This window comes from Neolamprologus brichardi, chromosome 14 (assembly GCF_056152115.1).
Source record: "Neolamprologus brichardi isolate AB-2024 chromosome 14, ASM5615211v1, whole genome shotgun sequence".
In the NCBI taxonomy this organism is placed as follows: domain Eukaryota; kingdom Metazoa; phylum Chordata; class Actinopteri; order Cichliformes; family Cichlidae; genus Neolamprologus; species Neolamprologus brichardi.
In genome coordinates, this window is record NC_142117.1 from 21,862,992 (window position 1) to 21,877,957 (window position 14,966).

The following is a 14,966-nucleotide window of genomic DNA, read 5'->3' on the forward strand; positions in this document are numbered from 1 at the left end:
TCGTTGTTAGAACACTATTTCAACTGCTTTTAACTGCCAGCCTCGCTTATGTTCCACAGAAAAATAAGCTGCTTTGGCTCCTGTAATGTTTACAAAAAACACCAAAAATATCAAGGATTTAATTCACGGACAAAGACTGAGGTGACAGACACTTTAAAACAGACATCTCACTGAATATTTAAGGTGGATTTATTAGTGTAATGCCACGTCTCTACACCGAAGTTCAGCAAGGTACTATTCAGTTTTTTTGTTTGTTTTTTTTTAAGCATGAAGCCTCTGCACACAGTGACAAAGGATTTCTACACACCCGATTTAACAGAAGTCAAACAAGTAAATCCCACCAACACAACAACAGAGCATACTGAACCAGTGTGTTATTATTTAAAGCTGTACCAAATGCATCTGGAGAAACAAATAAAGAGGAGTGTAAATTACTGCATGCGTACTGTTCTGGAAGATCAGATTTATAGAAAATGCTCGGAAATGTGGAAAGAGCAATTTCACTAACCATGTGACCAAAAGGATAAACAAATAGAACATACATAGCTACTTTTCTTTTGATGTTTTAATCAGTCTTGTAAGCAAGTCAAATAGGTCAATAACTGTCAAGATACAAGCACATCAGGAAACAATGCAAAATAAGAAGTCTTTTTAAGCCACTAATCACCCAACGTGATGCGTACGGGGTTTACACACAGAGCATATGAAGTGATCCATCCAAAAAAAGAAAGAAAGAAAAGGAAAAAAAGCTCTGTTTAGCATTTAGAGGACATTCATTTTCACTTTCACAGATCATCGTCTAAAAACTAGCACACTACCAGAAGTTTCACAAGTACATGCAGTGAGTTGCAAATTCTGGGTCAAAGACATCCGTACTGATGAGGCTGCTGAAGAAGCAGAGAAGGAGTGTTAAAGTTCACAAAAAAAAAAAGAGAAGGAAAAAAAGATTCACATAACACACCCTCAAAACTGTTCATTTTCTACTGCTAATTTGTGTTGAAAAAAGACTCCTGGGGTAAAAAGGTCTGCCTGAAAGCCAGCTTAGCCAGCGTATGCCGGCTGTCTCTCACTACCTTGCTTTGCCTCTTTCTCTTCATCCAGGTCGGGACAGGGGTGTCACTGCTCTGGCACAGATGTGTCGTCTCTCTCTACTGCCCCCGATCTTCCTGTCTCTAAAAACAGAAATAGGCATGGCAGTTATGCACCGTATAGGACTTGAAGGAAACTTTAAACTGAGTTTCTATTTAAGGGCGGTTCATTTCCAAGAAATATGACTCTTACGATGAATATATATTACAAATATGATTAAAATATATGTTTAATTTTAAAGATGCAACGCTTAGAACTTGATTCCTTATCATGACCGATAAAACTGACGAGCACTTCAGCTGTAAAAAAGGGGGTCTGCCCCTGTGGGAGGTGCTTGTGATGCTTGGTTCCAGTACGACAGGCCCATTAATTCTGCTTGGCCCCTTAAAGCATATAGTGTACCTAATGCACCTGAAGCTATAAATACTTCTCCTACATAAGGATACAAGGCAGCCAGCAACTGGGTTAGGAAGAATCACTGACGTAGAACGTAGACGCCTTGTGTCAACCTCATCCCCAAAGAAAAGGCTCTTTTGTCTCACAGGGGGAAAAAAGTGGCATTTTGAGAGCTAGGATTCAAAAGTTTAATATCTTCAAAAAGTTTCCAGTGGTCCAGATTTAAAAAGACAAACTATAATTTGAAGGAAAGCAGATGTGCAGATTCGGGAGTTTAACTTTTACTGTTTTTATCTTTGATCTTGGTTTGCAGAAGCAGAAAATCCATCTAAATGCAGCGTGTGCTCGAGCTGAAACAGAAGTCTTCACACTTCTCCACAGTTGCTTACAAAAAAAAAAAAAAAGCATCTGTTGTGACAATGTAGCTTGACATTTTTGAAACTAAACTGAACTCGGATTAAAGTCTTTTATCACTGGCGCTTTCACAGTAAATCTGGAAAGAGATTCATGTAGCAGAAAAAATAATTCAAACAGTCAATCATCTGTTGCTAAATGAGCCAGATATGTATTTCATTAATCACACTTGGTTTGAGCCTCAAAGGGCTCTAATAGTTATATTTAATTATGTATACAATTTAAATGGATTCTTTTCCTGCTGTGTAAATGGGGAAAAATGGCTTGTGTTCCTGCATTATGCAGCATTTGGAACATCCCTAAAACATCAAACTGTGCTAAATTATTTAACAGCAAGCCTAAAATTTGCTTGCTTATCATTTGGAGAATATTAAATTGCTTTAACTGCAAGACGCAAGAGACCGTTTACTAAAATGGCACTTTATTGTCATTGTTATGTTACAAGGTTTTATTCCCCTTGGATAATATTGAATATTTCCAAGATTATACCTTCTAAAAAAAAGAGGACGACAAAGTTTTGAATTAAAGAAAAAAAAAATCCATTAAAAAACTGGATTAGATCCGGCTTCATCCCTTCATCATGCCGTTTTGCCGTTGAACAAGCTGTGCAATTCACAGCAAAAATGTAAAATTTCGTTATTTCGATTACAAATTAGGCTATAACATAATCAGGTCATTTACAGCAGCGTGTGGTGTGACAAGCTTGACACGAATCTGCGAAGTGACAAAGAAAAAGTCTTGTTTTTCCGAGTACAGTAATTTTTATCCTCATAAATTTACCTATTCTCTTACCTTATTTCACTCCTTTTGGGGCTGGCTATCTTTAAAGTCTTATCCCTAGATTCTACACCACTGACCTGTTGAACACATCCCCAGTGATGCTCACCTCCTCCCCTTCTGTTTTGTCCTCTGGCTTCAGCTTCTTGCGAGTCATGTGGCCACGAAAGCCAGCCTGAATCTTAGCAGCAGCCCTGTTGGCTTCAGGATCATCCAGGGGGATGTCCATTATGTCCTCCTCCTCCTGGGGCCGGCTGCACTCCTCCTGTGTAGAGGACCACAAAGTATGAGTTTATGACGGTAGAAGAACAGATTTCATGTTTTTCTTCATGAAACACTGGTGGGATAATCTCATGTTCATAACAGATTGCAGGACCATATTTTGTAAAGTTAACCATATAGGTTGCACTGTCTTTTTTGACAGCAAGCAACTTGTTACACAACTTCACTGGGGCTCTTAGGAGGTCAATGGCCCGCTTTTTCCTCACTCTTTCCCCTCTTCTCACATGCAGCATATAATACTGCTGATTTCATCATTTAGCCTGGAAAAGCCATTATCTCTCATATCACAAAACATAAAGCAATGCACAAAATTGATGAAAAAGACTGCGTTGTAGTTTAATGTTTGTGGATAACTGTAGTTCCATCAAGCAAAGCTTAAGTGAAGTTAGAAGTCACCTTTCAAAGAAAAGATAAACTTGTAATTCTGCCGCATTCAGCGTAAAAAAAAAAAAAAGGATGACCCAGCGAAAGCGTCGCAGTCACAGCAGCCTCTTGTTCAGACACTAAAAGTACAGAATCCACTGTCCCAAAGGAAACATAGGGTGGGTGGAAATTCTGGCTTGTCACAAACTGTCAGTGGAAGAGTGCCAAAGCTGTCGACGAGTTATGTAAACACCAATTCAAATCGTGTGGCAAACGCATATCAGCTACACCCCGTGCTTTGCTTATGGTAACAGACTGACATTTCACACAAAGGCAGCCCACAGAATGATCCCACTGTCATCCCACTACCTCAGTGAAGCAGTGCATCATGTCTCCAGTGAAACCCCTCCAGTGTAGGAGTGTGACCACCCACCTGTTCAGCCAGCATTCATTAGCCTCTCTGTCTGACTGCTCAGTGAGCAGCCCGAATCCAGATCTTTCACAGCAGCAGAGGTGCAGGGTTGCTGCTGCACTGGATTTTTCTGGCAACACACCTTCTCAGTCTTACTGTTATTGAGTTCCTCGAGGGCTCTTTGATTTATTCTGACTCAGATTGATTTGAAATATTCTGGTGAAAATTCTCTTTTAATGTGATGAAAATAGCTTGAAATGTTTTATAACAAGCCTTTATGTGGAAAAAAAAATCATTATTTGAGGACCATGAAACCACAGTGGCTACCATATACTGCACTCAAGGCAAAAAGAAAAACACACACAGCGGTGTGCATCCGAGGACAACCACACACAGCATTTGGCAACTAACAAACTATAACTGTACATGCATCCACCTGTAAAACTGATCAGTGCCTAAAAATAGATCGAAAAATATTTTTGGAAAAAGTTCATCTGAAGCTCGTACTTACGTTATGACAGTCCATTTCTTACTCTCAGAGATGATTTCAGTCTTCAGGTGAGATGACCTGCTATGACTTCTGTGCCCGAATTTCTATGTGGACCAAGCAAAAGCTCTCTTTAAACGAGTCTCCGGTATAATACAGATGTCTCACTGGCTCTTACTAACAATCCCTGTATGTTCAGTAACACCCGCTCACGCACAGAGTGAGAGAGAGAGACATACAGTGAGAGGGAGAGAGAGGGAGAGCGGCAGCAAGGGAGCGATTGAGAGAGGAAGAGGAAGGAGGGAGGGAAAGAGAGACCTCCTACAAACATAACAGCATGTGTTCATCTTTTCAGTCTCATTAGGGTTTCTGACCTACTGTGTTCATTTTACAGTTACAAATATGTAACAGAGCTTAACATTCACTAAGAACAACCTGATGACTGAAGTAAATGACACAGGCTGAACTGTGCTGTATTTCTCTCTCAACAATTTATAGCTTGACAGTTTTTCCCACAACTTAATTCATCCTGGATGTAAACTAGGAAAGACTACCAGATGCACCGAGCACCATTAAAATTCACACAAGTTGCAGTGTTACAATAACAAACTCCCCAAATAAAAACAAGTGACAAACTTGGAATTACTATGTAAACCAGATGGCCATAAAACAATAATTGCTGACTTTGAAAATTCTACAAATAGTGTGAAAATAAAACTGTGTAAGCATCTTGGGCTATTTTACACTAGGAGGTGTTATAAATTTATTAGAGGCAGAGTGAGCTAACAGCCCTCTCCATCCCTCTGATCCCAGCTGGTATGGCCGCCCACACTCCTCTGCCAGCCTCAGAGACAAGACGGAGAGAGAGGGAGAAACTGAAAACATCCATTTATCTGAGTTATATCTCTGACATTAACTCACTCCTGCTGGTTTGCTTGCCATTCACATTCAGACAATATGCTAAGTTATGCAAACGCCTAATTTCACTGGGCTGACCTGCTTTATCGATCAGCTAACTTTCTCAAACTGGGTATTTATATTTATATTCACTGGAATGAATTAAGAAATCGATCCTGCTTTCATGAGTGCATCTAACACAGTATTGAGATGATTAATGTATAGGAATTTCGTTGTGGGCAGTTGTAAATAGACAGTTAAAAGCATAACAGTCCAACATTACAGGGGAGAGCTGCTAGGTTACTGCTTGAGCAGCTGGGATTTACATTTATACACTCCACAGTTTTGCTGTGTTTCAGCTAAAGTCAAATCCATCGCTAGGTAGAAAAATACAGAAACTGATGTTTAATCACTTGGTTAAAACTGTTATTAAAGGTAGATTACTGATACAGAGGGTGCCTAGCAACTATCAGCATCACCATCTCCTATTAATTCCATGACGACATGAAGAGAGCAGGATGGTGAGGGGTTACCATAGTAACATCGTCAGTACCCCTTCCTACACTCCTACTTTGTGTGTGTGTGTGTGCGCGCGCGTGTTTGGAGTCCTGTTGGTCCAGACAAATCAGACGGGGCTAACTGTGACAGCAATAAAAAACATTACAGGCTTAATTCACAAGACAAATTGTTTAGTTGGTCTTTTATGATGACAGATTAGAGAATCAAGCTTCAATCTGTGGAGGCAGTGGAGGCTCCCAGGAGGAGAGTTGATCTGGCACTGACTGAGCCGGGGTGCCACAATTTTTATGAGCATGCGGCAGGAGTGAAGGCCTCCGATGGCCTCTTCCGCGTGCCCAAATGTGAAAAAAAGACTGATTGCGCTTAACTTTGAATGTGAAATTCCTGTAGATTTCAGCTGAGATAATGACATTCAAAGTATAAGTGCAAACTACCATAAGTCATCCAGAAAAGGAACTATTTCGAAGGTATTTTCAATCACCCACCCCCAGATCCACCGAGGGAGAAGAAAATGAAGGCCTCTGTTGATCAGGCTTGTCCTTACAGAGGTTATTTATATAGGCTACCTGAGACAGAAATGGAAACAGAACAAACTGTAGCCTAGCTAAAGCCATCTCTGTGTCAAACATTCATCCTCAGCTGGCTAACAGAAAGTGGAGGGCATGACGTTAGCTGCCAGGGCGTGTGTTAAACTCAGTTTATTGCTAATTTTTTTAATAGGGTCATGTCTTTACTGTGTACAATTATTAATTAATACCTTTAAGATGCAAAGTAGCTTTCACATTTTAACGATAAAGGGAGGAGTGAACACCCAGTGTTAAAAAGAATCAAGATTACCTTGTCAGTACTCTCTTGCACTGTGGTGTCCTCAGGTAGCTTTTCTTCTCCTTGGTGGACATCAGCAGCCCAATCTGCACTGTGAGGGAGCGTGATGTTCTCCTCCTCATGCATTATGGCACTTTTCTCTTGTATTTCAGAGTCAGTCATCCCCTCTCCAAGTTCCTCTCCTTCCTTTGATGTGACCTCTTTTTCCTCCACTGTGTCCTCTGGCTGCGACCATACAAGTGTTACCCGACTCTCCTCGTTCTCCTCCGGTGGATGTTGCGCGCTCTCCTCAAAGACTTCTCTCTCTGCCCCCATTCTAGCCATTGATGTATTTGACTGGGTTGCTTGTGATGAATTATTTTCCGCCCCACCATCATTAATTTCCTGATCCCTTGTCTTGCTGTAAACGTTCTTGTGAGTTTCTTCAATATCTCCTCCAACCACATCTGTCATGTGGCCTTCTTTGAAATCAGGGTCATCTGAGCCTGTCTCTTTTTCTGAATCTTCACTCTTGAGAAATATGGCCTCACTTAGCTGCTCATTATTTTCAATTGCAGGATTGGTTTCATACTCTTGGTTCTCTTTTTCTGCCTCTGTGCTATCCTGATTTAATGAGCTGGTGTCTTCACCTTTTCCCTTTTCATCATCATCATCACTTAAATTGAGGTCATCTGTCCATTTGGCCCTGTTAACTCCCTTTTCAGCTTCATGTTTATGGCTGTCTTGTGTATCAGCAACACAGTGGCCAGTTGGAATTGCAGTAAGATCCTCTGACTCTTCCTTCTCTCGCATTTCTAATACGTCCATCTGTAAGGCATCTATTGAACTCTGTTCCTCTGGCTGTTTCCCCGCAGCCTCACTAATCTGCTGAGCTTCTGGAACATCTTCAAAGCTGATTTCAACCAAAGAATCCTCCTTTGGAATAACATTACCATCTATGCTACCCCTGCTATGAGCTACACTTTCATGAGTCTCCGCAGAATAAGCTTCAGTCTCTGTTCTTTCCTCTTTTCCTTTGTCTGGCTGATCCTCTGCTTGTTCTCGGTTGTTCTCAGTGATTTCAGCTTGAGCCACTGACGATTTTACAAGAATGTCCTCCGGCTGGTGTTTCAGATTTTCTTCACTAACATGTGTAACAGTCTCAGCAGTTGCTCCTTTCATTGTTCCCTCTGTTCCTTCAAGCTCTGCAGCGCACACATCCACATCAGCTAGGCCAGAATACTGAATGACTTCCACTTGCTCTACAACTTCAGTATTTTCCTCTTCTCCTGAATCGACAAGCTCCTCGTGTGCAACTGCTGGTCCTCGTTTGTTAACTTCCTCATCTTCTGATGCTCTTAACTCCAGAGCACACACATCCACATTTGACAGCCCTCTGAATGATGACAAGTCAGTGGGCTCTAACTCACAGTGAGGTATATTTTGGTCTGGAACAGTTTCATTAGCCGCCCTGTCAACTTGATCAAATACAGTTACTGCTGGGTCGCTTTGCTTGTCTGTGCCACTCGGTTCCTCTGACTGTGCAGCTGCAGTTCGGAACCTGTAGACTGACTCTTCATTGTCTGTGTTTTCAGTCTTTTCTGAGACATAAGGGTGCGAGATTTCATCTGAACAACTTGATTTTTCTTCAATTTGGGACTCAAATGATTTTTCTCTAAAAATTAAAAATAGAACTTATGTAATTAAATGAGATAATAGAGCAAAACGAAGCTTTTCAAAAGAGAACATGTAATGATGCCTCTGTAAAACTCATCTGGAAATTATGCTTATCTTCCTGCAGCTGGTGGTCTTTTTTTGATGAGTTCTTCCCTTTCTCCTCAACCTTGGCACTGCAAATCTAACAGTGATTCCATTACTAAGCTGATAAGTTTCTGGTATTCTAGGCTTTTGTTCCACAATGTATTTTCCCTTTTCTTGATAACATCCCCTGAAAATGCCAAATTTCTATAGGATGTGTGGCTATTAAATAAAGAGAATGAACTAAATGTAAGCTTAATACTGCATTAGCAACATCAATTAATTGCAAACCTTCTTACACTACAGCATTCATTTTAAAATACTGATTATTTCTGGTTTTAAAAACGTTCAGCTTCCATGAGACTATTATAGTGTATGTCAAAAAAATATCAGTTTGATTGCGAGGATAACTGCAGTCACGTGACTTTTCTTTTCTAGTTTTCCACAGCGACACAAAACCACAACTGTGCCTACAAAAAAAAACAAAACCTTAAACCAAATGACTCCAGAAGCATTTCAGCAGCAAAAAAATGATGCTGTATTTCATCATCACTCTTCTCTGTCCTTTCCCTCTCGTTCCTCCTCTCCCTTTCCCCTCGCGCCTGCTGACTGCACATCACACGAGACTCACTTGGAAACGGTCACCTCTGTTGCTGTTTCTTTTGAAGTGTTAGTCTGAAAAATAAACAAACAGACACAAAGAAAAGTCTGCAACAGTGAACTGAAAGTAGCTGCTGAACAGAAACAATCTGCTTTGATTTGCAAATGATTTAAACTCTATAATTAGTTGGAAGAAAGACATCACGTCGATTGCTGAAATTGAGAATTGTTAATATCTTCTGAAAAATGCCGTGCTGATTTGTATATTGATTGGCAGCCATGTTTTTTTTTTAATTTAAGAAAGGGACAATAAATCACCTAAAATGTAACCCTTAAACATCACCCCAAAGCCTTTCAGTTCAAATCTATTACTCTCAGAACGTTTTTTTCCAAAAAGAATAAAACTGGTTTATGCTTAAATAGCCATTTTCTCCATGACTTACCTTAGATCCCTAAGTATAGTTGCACCTGATGGGATTAGCCCTCTTTAACTGTCTTATATCTCTTATCCTAAAGTTCTACAACACTGACCTGAGTCCCCTCGGCTGCTGTTAAACACATTTCCTGTGTTGCTCACCTTTTCCTCTTCTATTTTGCCCTCTGGTTTCAGCTTCTTACGATCCATGTGGCCACGAAAGCCAGCCTGAATTTTGGCAGCTGCCCTGTTGGCCTCAGGGTCATCCAGGGGGATGTCCATGATGCCCACAATGTCCTCCTCTTTCTGAGACTGGATGCCCTCCTCCTGTGTAGAGCCACCAAGTATGAATTTATGATGGTAGAGGAGCAGATTTCATGCTCATATGGGAACGAGTTTCTTCATCAAACACTGGAGGAAGAATCTCATGCTTAACAGATTGCAGCACCATATTTTGTGAAGTTAACCATATAGCTGCACATTCGTTTTGCTTTTTTTGACAGCAAACAAATTGTGGTTATTCTTGTTATTAAGTAACTGCAATGGGGCTCGTTGTCACTTCAAAAGCCAACACCATTTCCAAAGGTGTAGAAAATAAAACAGCAGCCATTCAGTCTGCCTTTACAAACATCTGTGAAAAAGCTCTGATGAAAATTTTTATCACTAGCAGTTTTAAAGTATATTTGGAAGCAGATATACCAGAAAAAAAGAACTGAAAGATTAAATCACCTGTGGTTAAATCAGTCAGTTACGTCTTTCATTAATCTCACTTAGCCTCAAAAAGGCTCTAAAAGGTGTATTTAATTATGTATACCATTTAGAGGAATTATTTTCCTGGAGTGTAAATGGGAAAAAAATGGCCTGTGCTCCTGCATTATGGAGTAAATGGAACCACCTTGAAACATCAAACTATGCTAATAATTATTGAAGAGCATGCCAAAAGTTGTTTTCTTATCTTATATAGAATATTGAATTGCTTTAGCTGCAAGATCCAAGAGACTGTTTCCTAAGATGGCACATCATGGCTATTTTTATGTTACAAACTTTCAGCCTCCTTAGATAGTCTTGAATATTTATATGAGGTTTAAAGTCTTGAATTTATGAGAAAAAAAAGATTGTGTTTTCATCCATAAACCTCATTACTTCATAAAAGCTCAAATGCAAACTGGGAAAACTCAAAAGTGCTCTGTGTAAAATACAACAGTATGAATGTAAGTGGCAGTTTGCTTATAACTTACCTATTTCACTAAGTGTAGTTGTTGTACCTGATAGGATTAGCCCTCTTTAACCGCTTACATGTCTTATCCCAAAGTTGAACACCACTGACCTGAGGCCCCCTGGCTGCTATCTCCATTTTACTTACCTTTTCTTCTTCTATTTTGCCCTCTGGTTTCAGCTTCTTACGATTCATGTGGTCACGAAAGCCAGCCTGAATTTTGGCAGCAGCTCTGTTGGCCTCAGGATCATCCAAGGGGATGTCCGTGATGCCCACGATGTCCTCTTCCTCCTGGTGCCGGCTGCACTCCTCCTGTGAAGAGAACCACAAAGTATGATGGTAGAGGAGCAGATTTCATGCTCATATGAGAAGGTTTTGCTGTGTGAAACACTGGTGGGAGAATCTCATGCTTAACAGACCGCAGGACCATATTTTGTGAAGTTAACCATAGATGCTGTACAGTCTTTTTAAAGTCTTGAATTTATGAGAAAAAAAGATTGTGTTTTCATCCATAAACCTCATTACTTCATAAAAGCTCAAATGCAAACTGGGAAAACTCAAAAGTGCTCTGTGTAAAATACAACAGTATGAATGTAAGTGGCAGTTTGCTTATAACTTACCTATTTCACTAAGTGTAGTTGTTGTACCTGATAGGATTAGCCCTCTTTAACCGCCTTACATGTCTTATCCCAAAGTTGAACACCACTGACCTGAGGCCCCCTGGCTGCTATCTCCATTTTACTTACCTTTTCCTCTTCTATTTTGCCCTCTGGTTTCAGCTTCTTACGATCCACGTGGCCACGAAAGCCAGCCTGAATTTTAGCAGCAGCTCTGTTGGCCTCAGGATCATCCAAGGGGATGTCCATGATGCCCACGATGTCCTCTTCCTTCTGAGGCCGGCTGCACTCCTCCTGTGAAGAGAACCACAAAGTATGATGGTAGAGGAGCAGATTTCATGCTCATATGAGAAAGTTTTGCTGTGTGAAACACTGGTGGGAGAATCTCATGCTTAACAGACCGCAGGACCATATTTTCGAAAGTTAACCATAGATGCTGTACAGTCTTTTTTTGACTCAAGTGAACTGTGCTTACAGAGCTTCTCATCGGCTTTACATAACTGCAATTGGGCTCACTGTCACCTCAAACCAGTGTACTTCTAGTCACAAGCCCAGATTAATGGGGATGGTTGCTGAAAGGGCATCCAGTTTAAAATCTTTGCCAAATCGAACAAACATCAAGAATGAGATTTCCATACCGGATCAGTTGGGGCCCAGGTTAACAATGACCGCCTCTGGTGCTGTTTGCCAACAGGGTGCCGGTGGAAACTGTGCTACTGTTAGCCAAAGACAAATGAAGAGTAAAGGGGGAAGGCATGTTAGGAGGCAGTGAGAGAGAAGGAAAGCAAAACAGATTACATATGTGTGAGTCGAGGGAGACAGGTGTAAGTGAAGCTGCAAGGAGTAGAGGTAGTGAAGGTATATGAGTTTAAGAAGAAAAGAGTGCAGGCAGGGTGGAGTGGGAGGGGATGAGTGTCAGAGATGATTTGTGACAGAAGGAGAGCATAGAAATTAGTATATCAGAAGGTCAACTTAGGTAGAGCAGCTTGGAGACAAAGTTAGAGAGGCAAGGCTCGTTAGAATGGACAGAGGCGAGATGTACTGGACAAAAGAAGTTATATACGGGAGCTATCCAACAGGAGGAAAAGAGGAAGACCACAGAGAAGATTTATGGATGTAGTGAAGGAGGACATGCCGGGGGTCTGTGATAAAGGAGGATGCTGACCATAGGGTGAGATGGAAACAGATCCACTGTGGTGAGATCTAACGAGAATAGCCAGAAGAAGAAGAAGGAGAAGAAGAAGAAGAAGAAGAAGAAGAAGACAAATATACTATTTAAACTGATTTTTTTTTCTACTGTGTAAATGGAAAACTGTTTTGTGTTCCCACATTAGTCAGTATTTGGAGCATACCTAAAACATCAAACTATGTTAAATTGCCTAAGACCATGCATAAAATTTGTTTGCTTATCATGTAGTGATTATTCAGTTGCTTTAATGGTAGGACTCAAGAGATGTTTTATTAAGATGGCACATTAGTGCAATTAATCCTTGAATAGTCATGAATATTTCCAGAAATGAGAGAAAATTGTATTTTTGTCCTTAAACCTCATTATTTCATCAGACAGACCCAAGACTCAAAAAGTGCTCTTGATAAAACACGGCAGCAAGACTGTAAGAAGCAATGGTCATATTGGTCTCTCTATTGCAATGTAGGAGTAGTACTAAAGTTGGATCTTTGCCGTCTTGCTGTTGAACAGGCTGCCCAATTCATGGAAATGTCTCTTCAAATTTCCTTACTATGACTGTCTGTCTGTGGTGCAGTGAGCTTGATCCAAGTTTGAAGAATGGGGAAGAAAAAATAATTAGTTTCACTTATAATTTTTTTTTTGCTTTAATTCTCAGAACATTCCTCCTTTATCTTTTGTAAAACTGAGTTTTTCCCTTAAATTTTCCTCTTGCATCAAAGACAATATCAAACTTTTTATTTAGTAAATTAATTTTTTTAAACTCTGAAAATTTTCCCTAAAATGTTGAATTGGTTTATGCTTAAACAACTAACTAATGTTTTCAATTATCTTATTTCACTACATCTAATTGTTGCACCTGATGTGATTAGCCCTCATTAACTGCCTTATATCTCTCATACCCAAGCTCAGTCCAACTGGCTGCTGTTGAACACACCTCCAATGTTGCTCACCTTATCTCCTTCTTTGACCTCTGGCTTCAGCTCCTTACGATTCATGTGGCCACGAAAGCCAGCCTGAATTTTGGCAGCAGCCCTGTTGGCCTCGGGATCATCCAGGGGGATGTCCATGATGTCCACAATGTCCTCCTTCTTCTGGGACTGGCTGCACTCCTCCTGTTTAGAAGACCAACAAGTACTAGTTTTTGATGGTAGAGGAGCAGATTTAATGGTCACATGAGATTTCTTTTCTCTATCAAACACTGGTGGCAGGATCTCAAGCTTCACAGATTGCAGGACCACATTTTGTAAAAAGTTAACCATATATGCTGCAATGTCTTTGTTTTATTTCGCATTGGAGGACTAGGGTTTTTGCAGCATGAACAGCCTGTTTTAAGTCATAGCAAATGGAATCAATCTAATTTAAGTCCAGACTTTGACTAGGTAACACCAAAGCCTTGATTTTGTTTTTCTGAGCCATTTTGAGATGGACTTTTATTTGTCTTTTACTTGCAGACCTTATTTCTTATCTGTTCTTGTGTTTCTTTAGACCATGTCATGACACCAGGTAGGTTTTTCTCATAATAAATGAAATCTTTTTTTGGAAACATTTAAGTGTGACAAACTAAAAAAATAAATAAAAATGTGAAGGCACTGTATTTACAACAGCAGGCATCTGCAGTATAGGTCAGAGAGCTAAACTGGCCTGTTTGCAGTTAAAACCTGTCATCCAATAAAAACTTCTGGCCCATTGCGAACCACAATATATGACAAAAAAGAACAACAACTGTTGAAATAATATGCCGAGCAACTAAAGGCAATATATGCTTTCAAAACCAGTCTTTGGAACATTAGCCTGCAGTTTTCTTGGTGATTTTTTTCTTTTTTAATGTTTTGTCCAGTTAAACATGAGCAGATATTACATTTATATAAAATTCTAATTATGTTTTTAGCCTTTAATATCTGTTGGTACCATTTTCAGGTAAACACAGAATTGATTATTCTTTTTTCTTATTGAGTATCTTGTATATCACTGCATTTTGTTTCATGTTACAGTTTACACAGCAGTCCAACTCTTTGGGGAATGAGGTTGCACAAGTATGGTGCGACCATAACCTAAATTTATACAACTACCTCAGGGCTCTTGAACGCATGGTTGTTGTAGAATCTATCTTCCAGTTTAGCAGCCCACTCGGCAGGGTCCATGCCACTCTCTGCAATGACAGAAAAGCCGTACTTTTCAGGTCAATTCAATTTCATTTACATTATACAAAGTCACAAGGACATGCTAGTAATTTCGAGGTACTTATGGGAAATATGTTAGGCAAACTATTACAAGTATTTAGCGAAGAAAAGAAACATACACAAACCTTTGAACGGGACATACTGTTACTTCATCACGTTAAAAGTTAGAAAGTTATAGTTACCTTCTCTTTCTTTTAGAAGAGCTTCGAAGTAATGCGCGGCATATTTGGGGATGTCTTCAGGCTGGTCTCGTAGGACTTCACGGGTCAGTCCCTCTAGTATGTTACCAAATCCTCGCGGGACCCGCAGGTGAGTATTTGAGAAAGGCACTGCCATTTTTTAAGGGGGCACTAACGTCTGTGACAACTAGCTCTAACCGACTCTCATTAACTGACTTCAAAATACCAGAAACCTTAATAAAAAAAATTATGAATTAGTCACAGTGGATACCTAAAAACTGGCAGCAACCCCAAACCAACTGTTCACCCCGGAGTGTTTTGTTGATAGTTGTTTCTAAGCAACGATTAGCGCTACTACGGCCATCAGGAAGG

The 14,966-nt window shown here is 40.1% G+C and overlaps 1 protein-coding gene across 4 annotated transcripts; it reads right to left on the reverse strand.

Moving 5' to 3' along the window:
* Positions 1–171: 171 nt before the first annotated feature.
* nrgnb (neurogranin (protein kinase C substrate, RC3) b) lies at positions 172–14,932 on the reverse strand. Of its 4 annotated transcripts, none has more exons than XM_087850967.1 (10): positions 14,598–14,932; positions 14,305–14,384; positions 13,186–13,347; positions 11,176–11,340; positions 10,577–10,741; positions 9,376–9,540; positions 8,830–8,873; positions 6,474–8,115; positions 2,786–2,941; positions 172–1,172 (listed from the first exon to the last, which is right to left on the reverse strand). In XM_087850967.1, exons 1-10 carry the CDS (start codon positions 14,749–14,751, stop codon positions 1,149–1,151), a joined length of 2,757 nt encoding a protein of 918 aa, XP_087707093.1. In that variant the 5' UTR covers positions 14,752–14,932; the 3' UTR covers positions 172–1,148. The 4 variants fall into 4 exon arrangements, with proteins under 4 accessions (XP_087707093.1, XP_087707094.1, XP_087707095.1 ...); XM_087850968.1 differs by having other exon boundaries at positions 11,176–11,337; positions 14,302–14,384; XM_087850969.1 differs by having other exon boundaries at positions 10,577–10,738; positions 14,302–14,384.
* Between the last annotated feature and the right edge of the window lie 34 nt (positions 14,933–14,966).

Bases quoted from the DNA above. Each gene is read 5' to 3' on its own strand.
- nrgnb (XM_087850966.1), bottom strand. From the start codon at position 14,751: ATGGCAGTGCCTTTCTCAAATACTCACCTGCGGGTCCCGCGAGGATTT. The intron at 14,385-14,597 runs GTAACTATAACT...CTGTCATTGCAG, and splicing joins TCTTCTAAAAGAAAGAGAAG to AGAGTGGCATGGACCCTGCC. The intron at 10,742-11,175 runs GTAAGTAAAATG...TTCTCTTCACAG, and splicing joins GCAAAATAGAAGAGGAAAAG to GAGGAGTGCAGCCGGCACCA.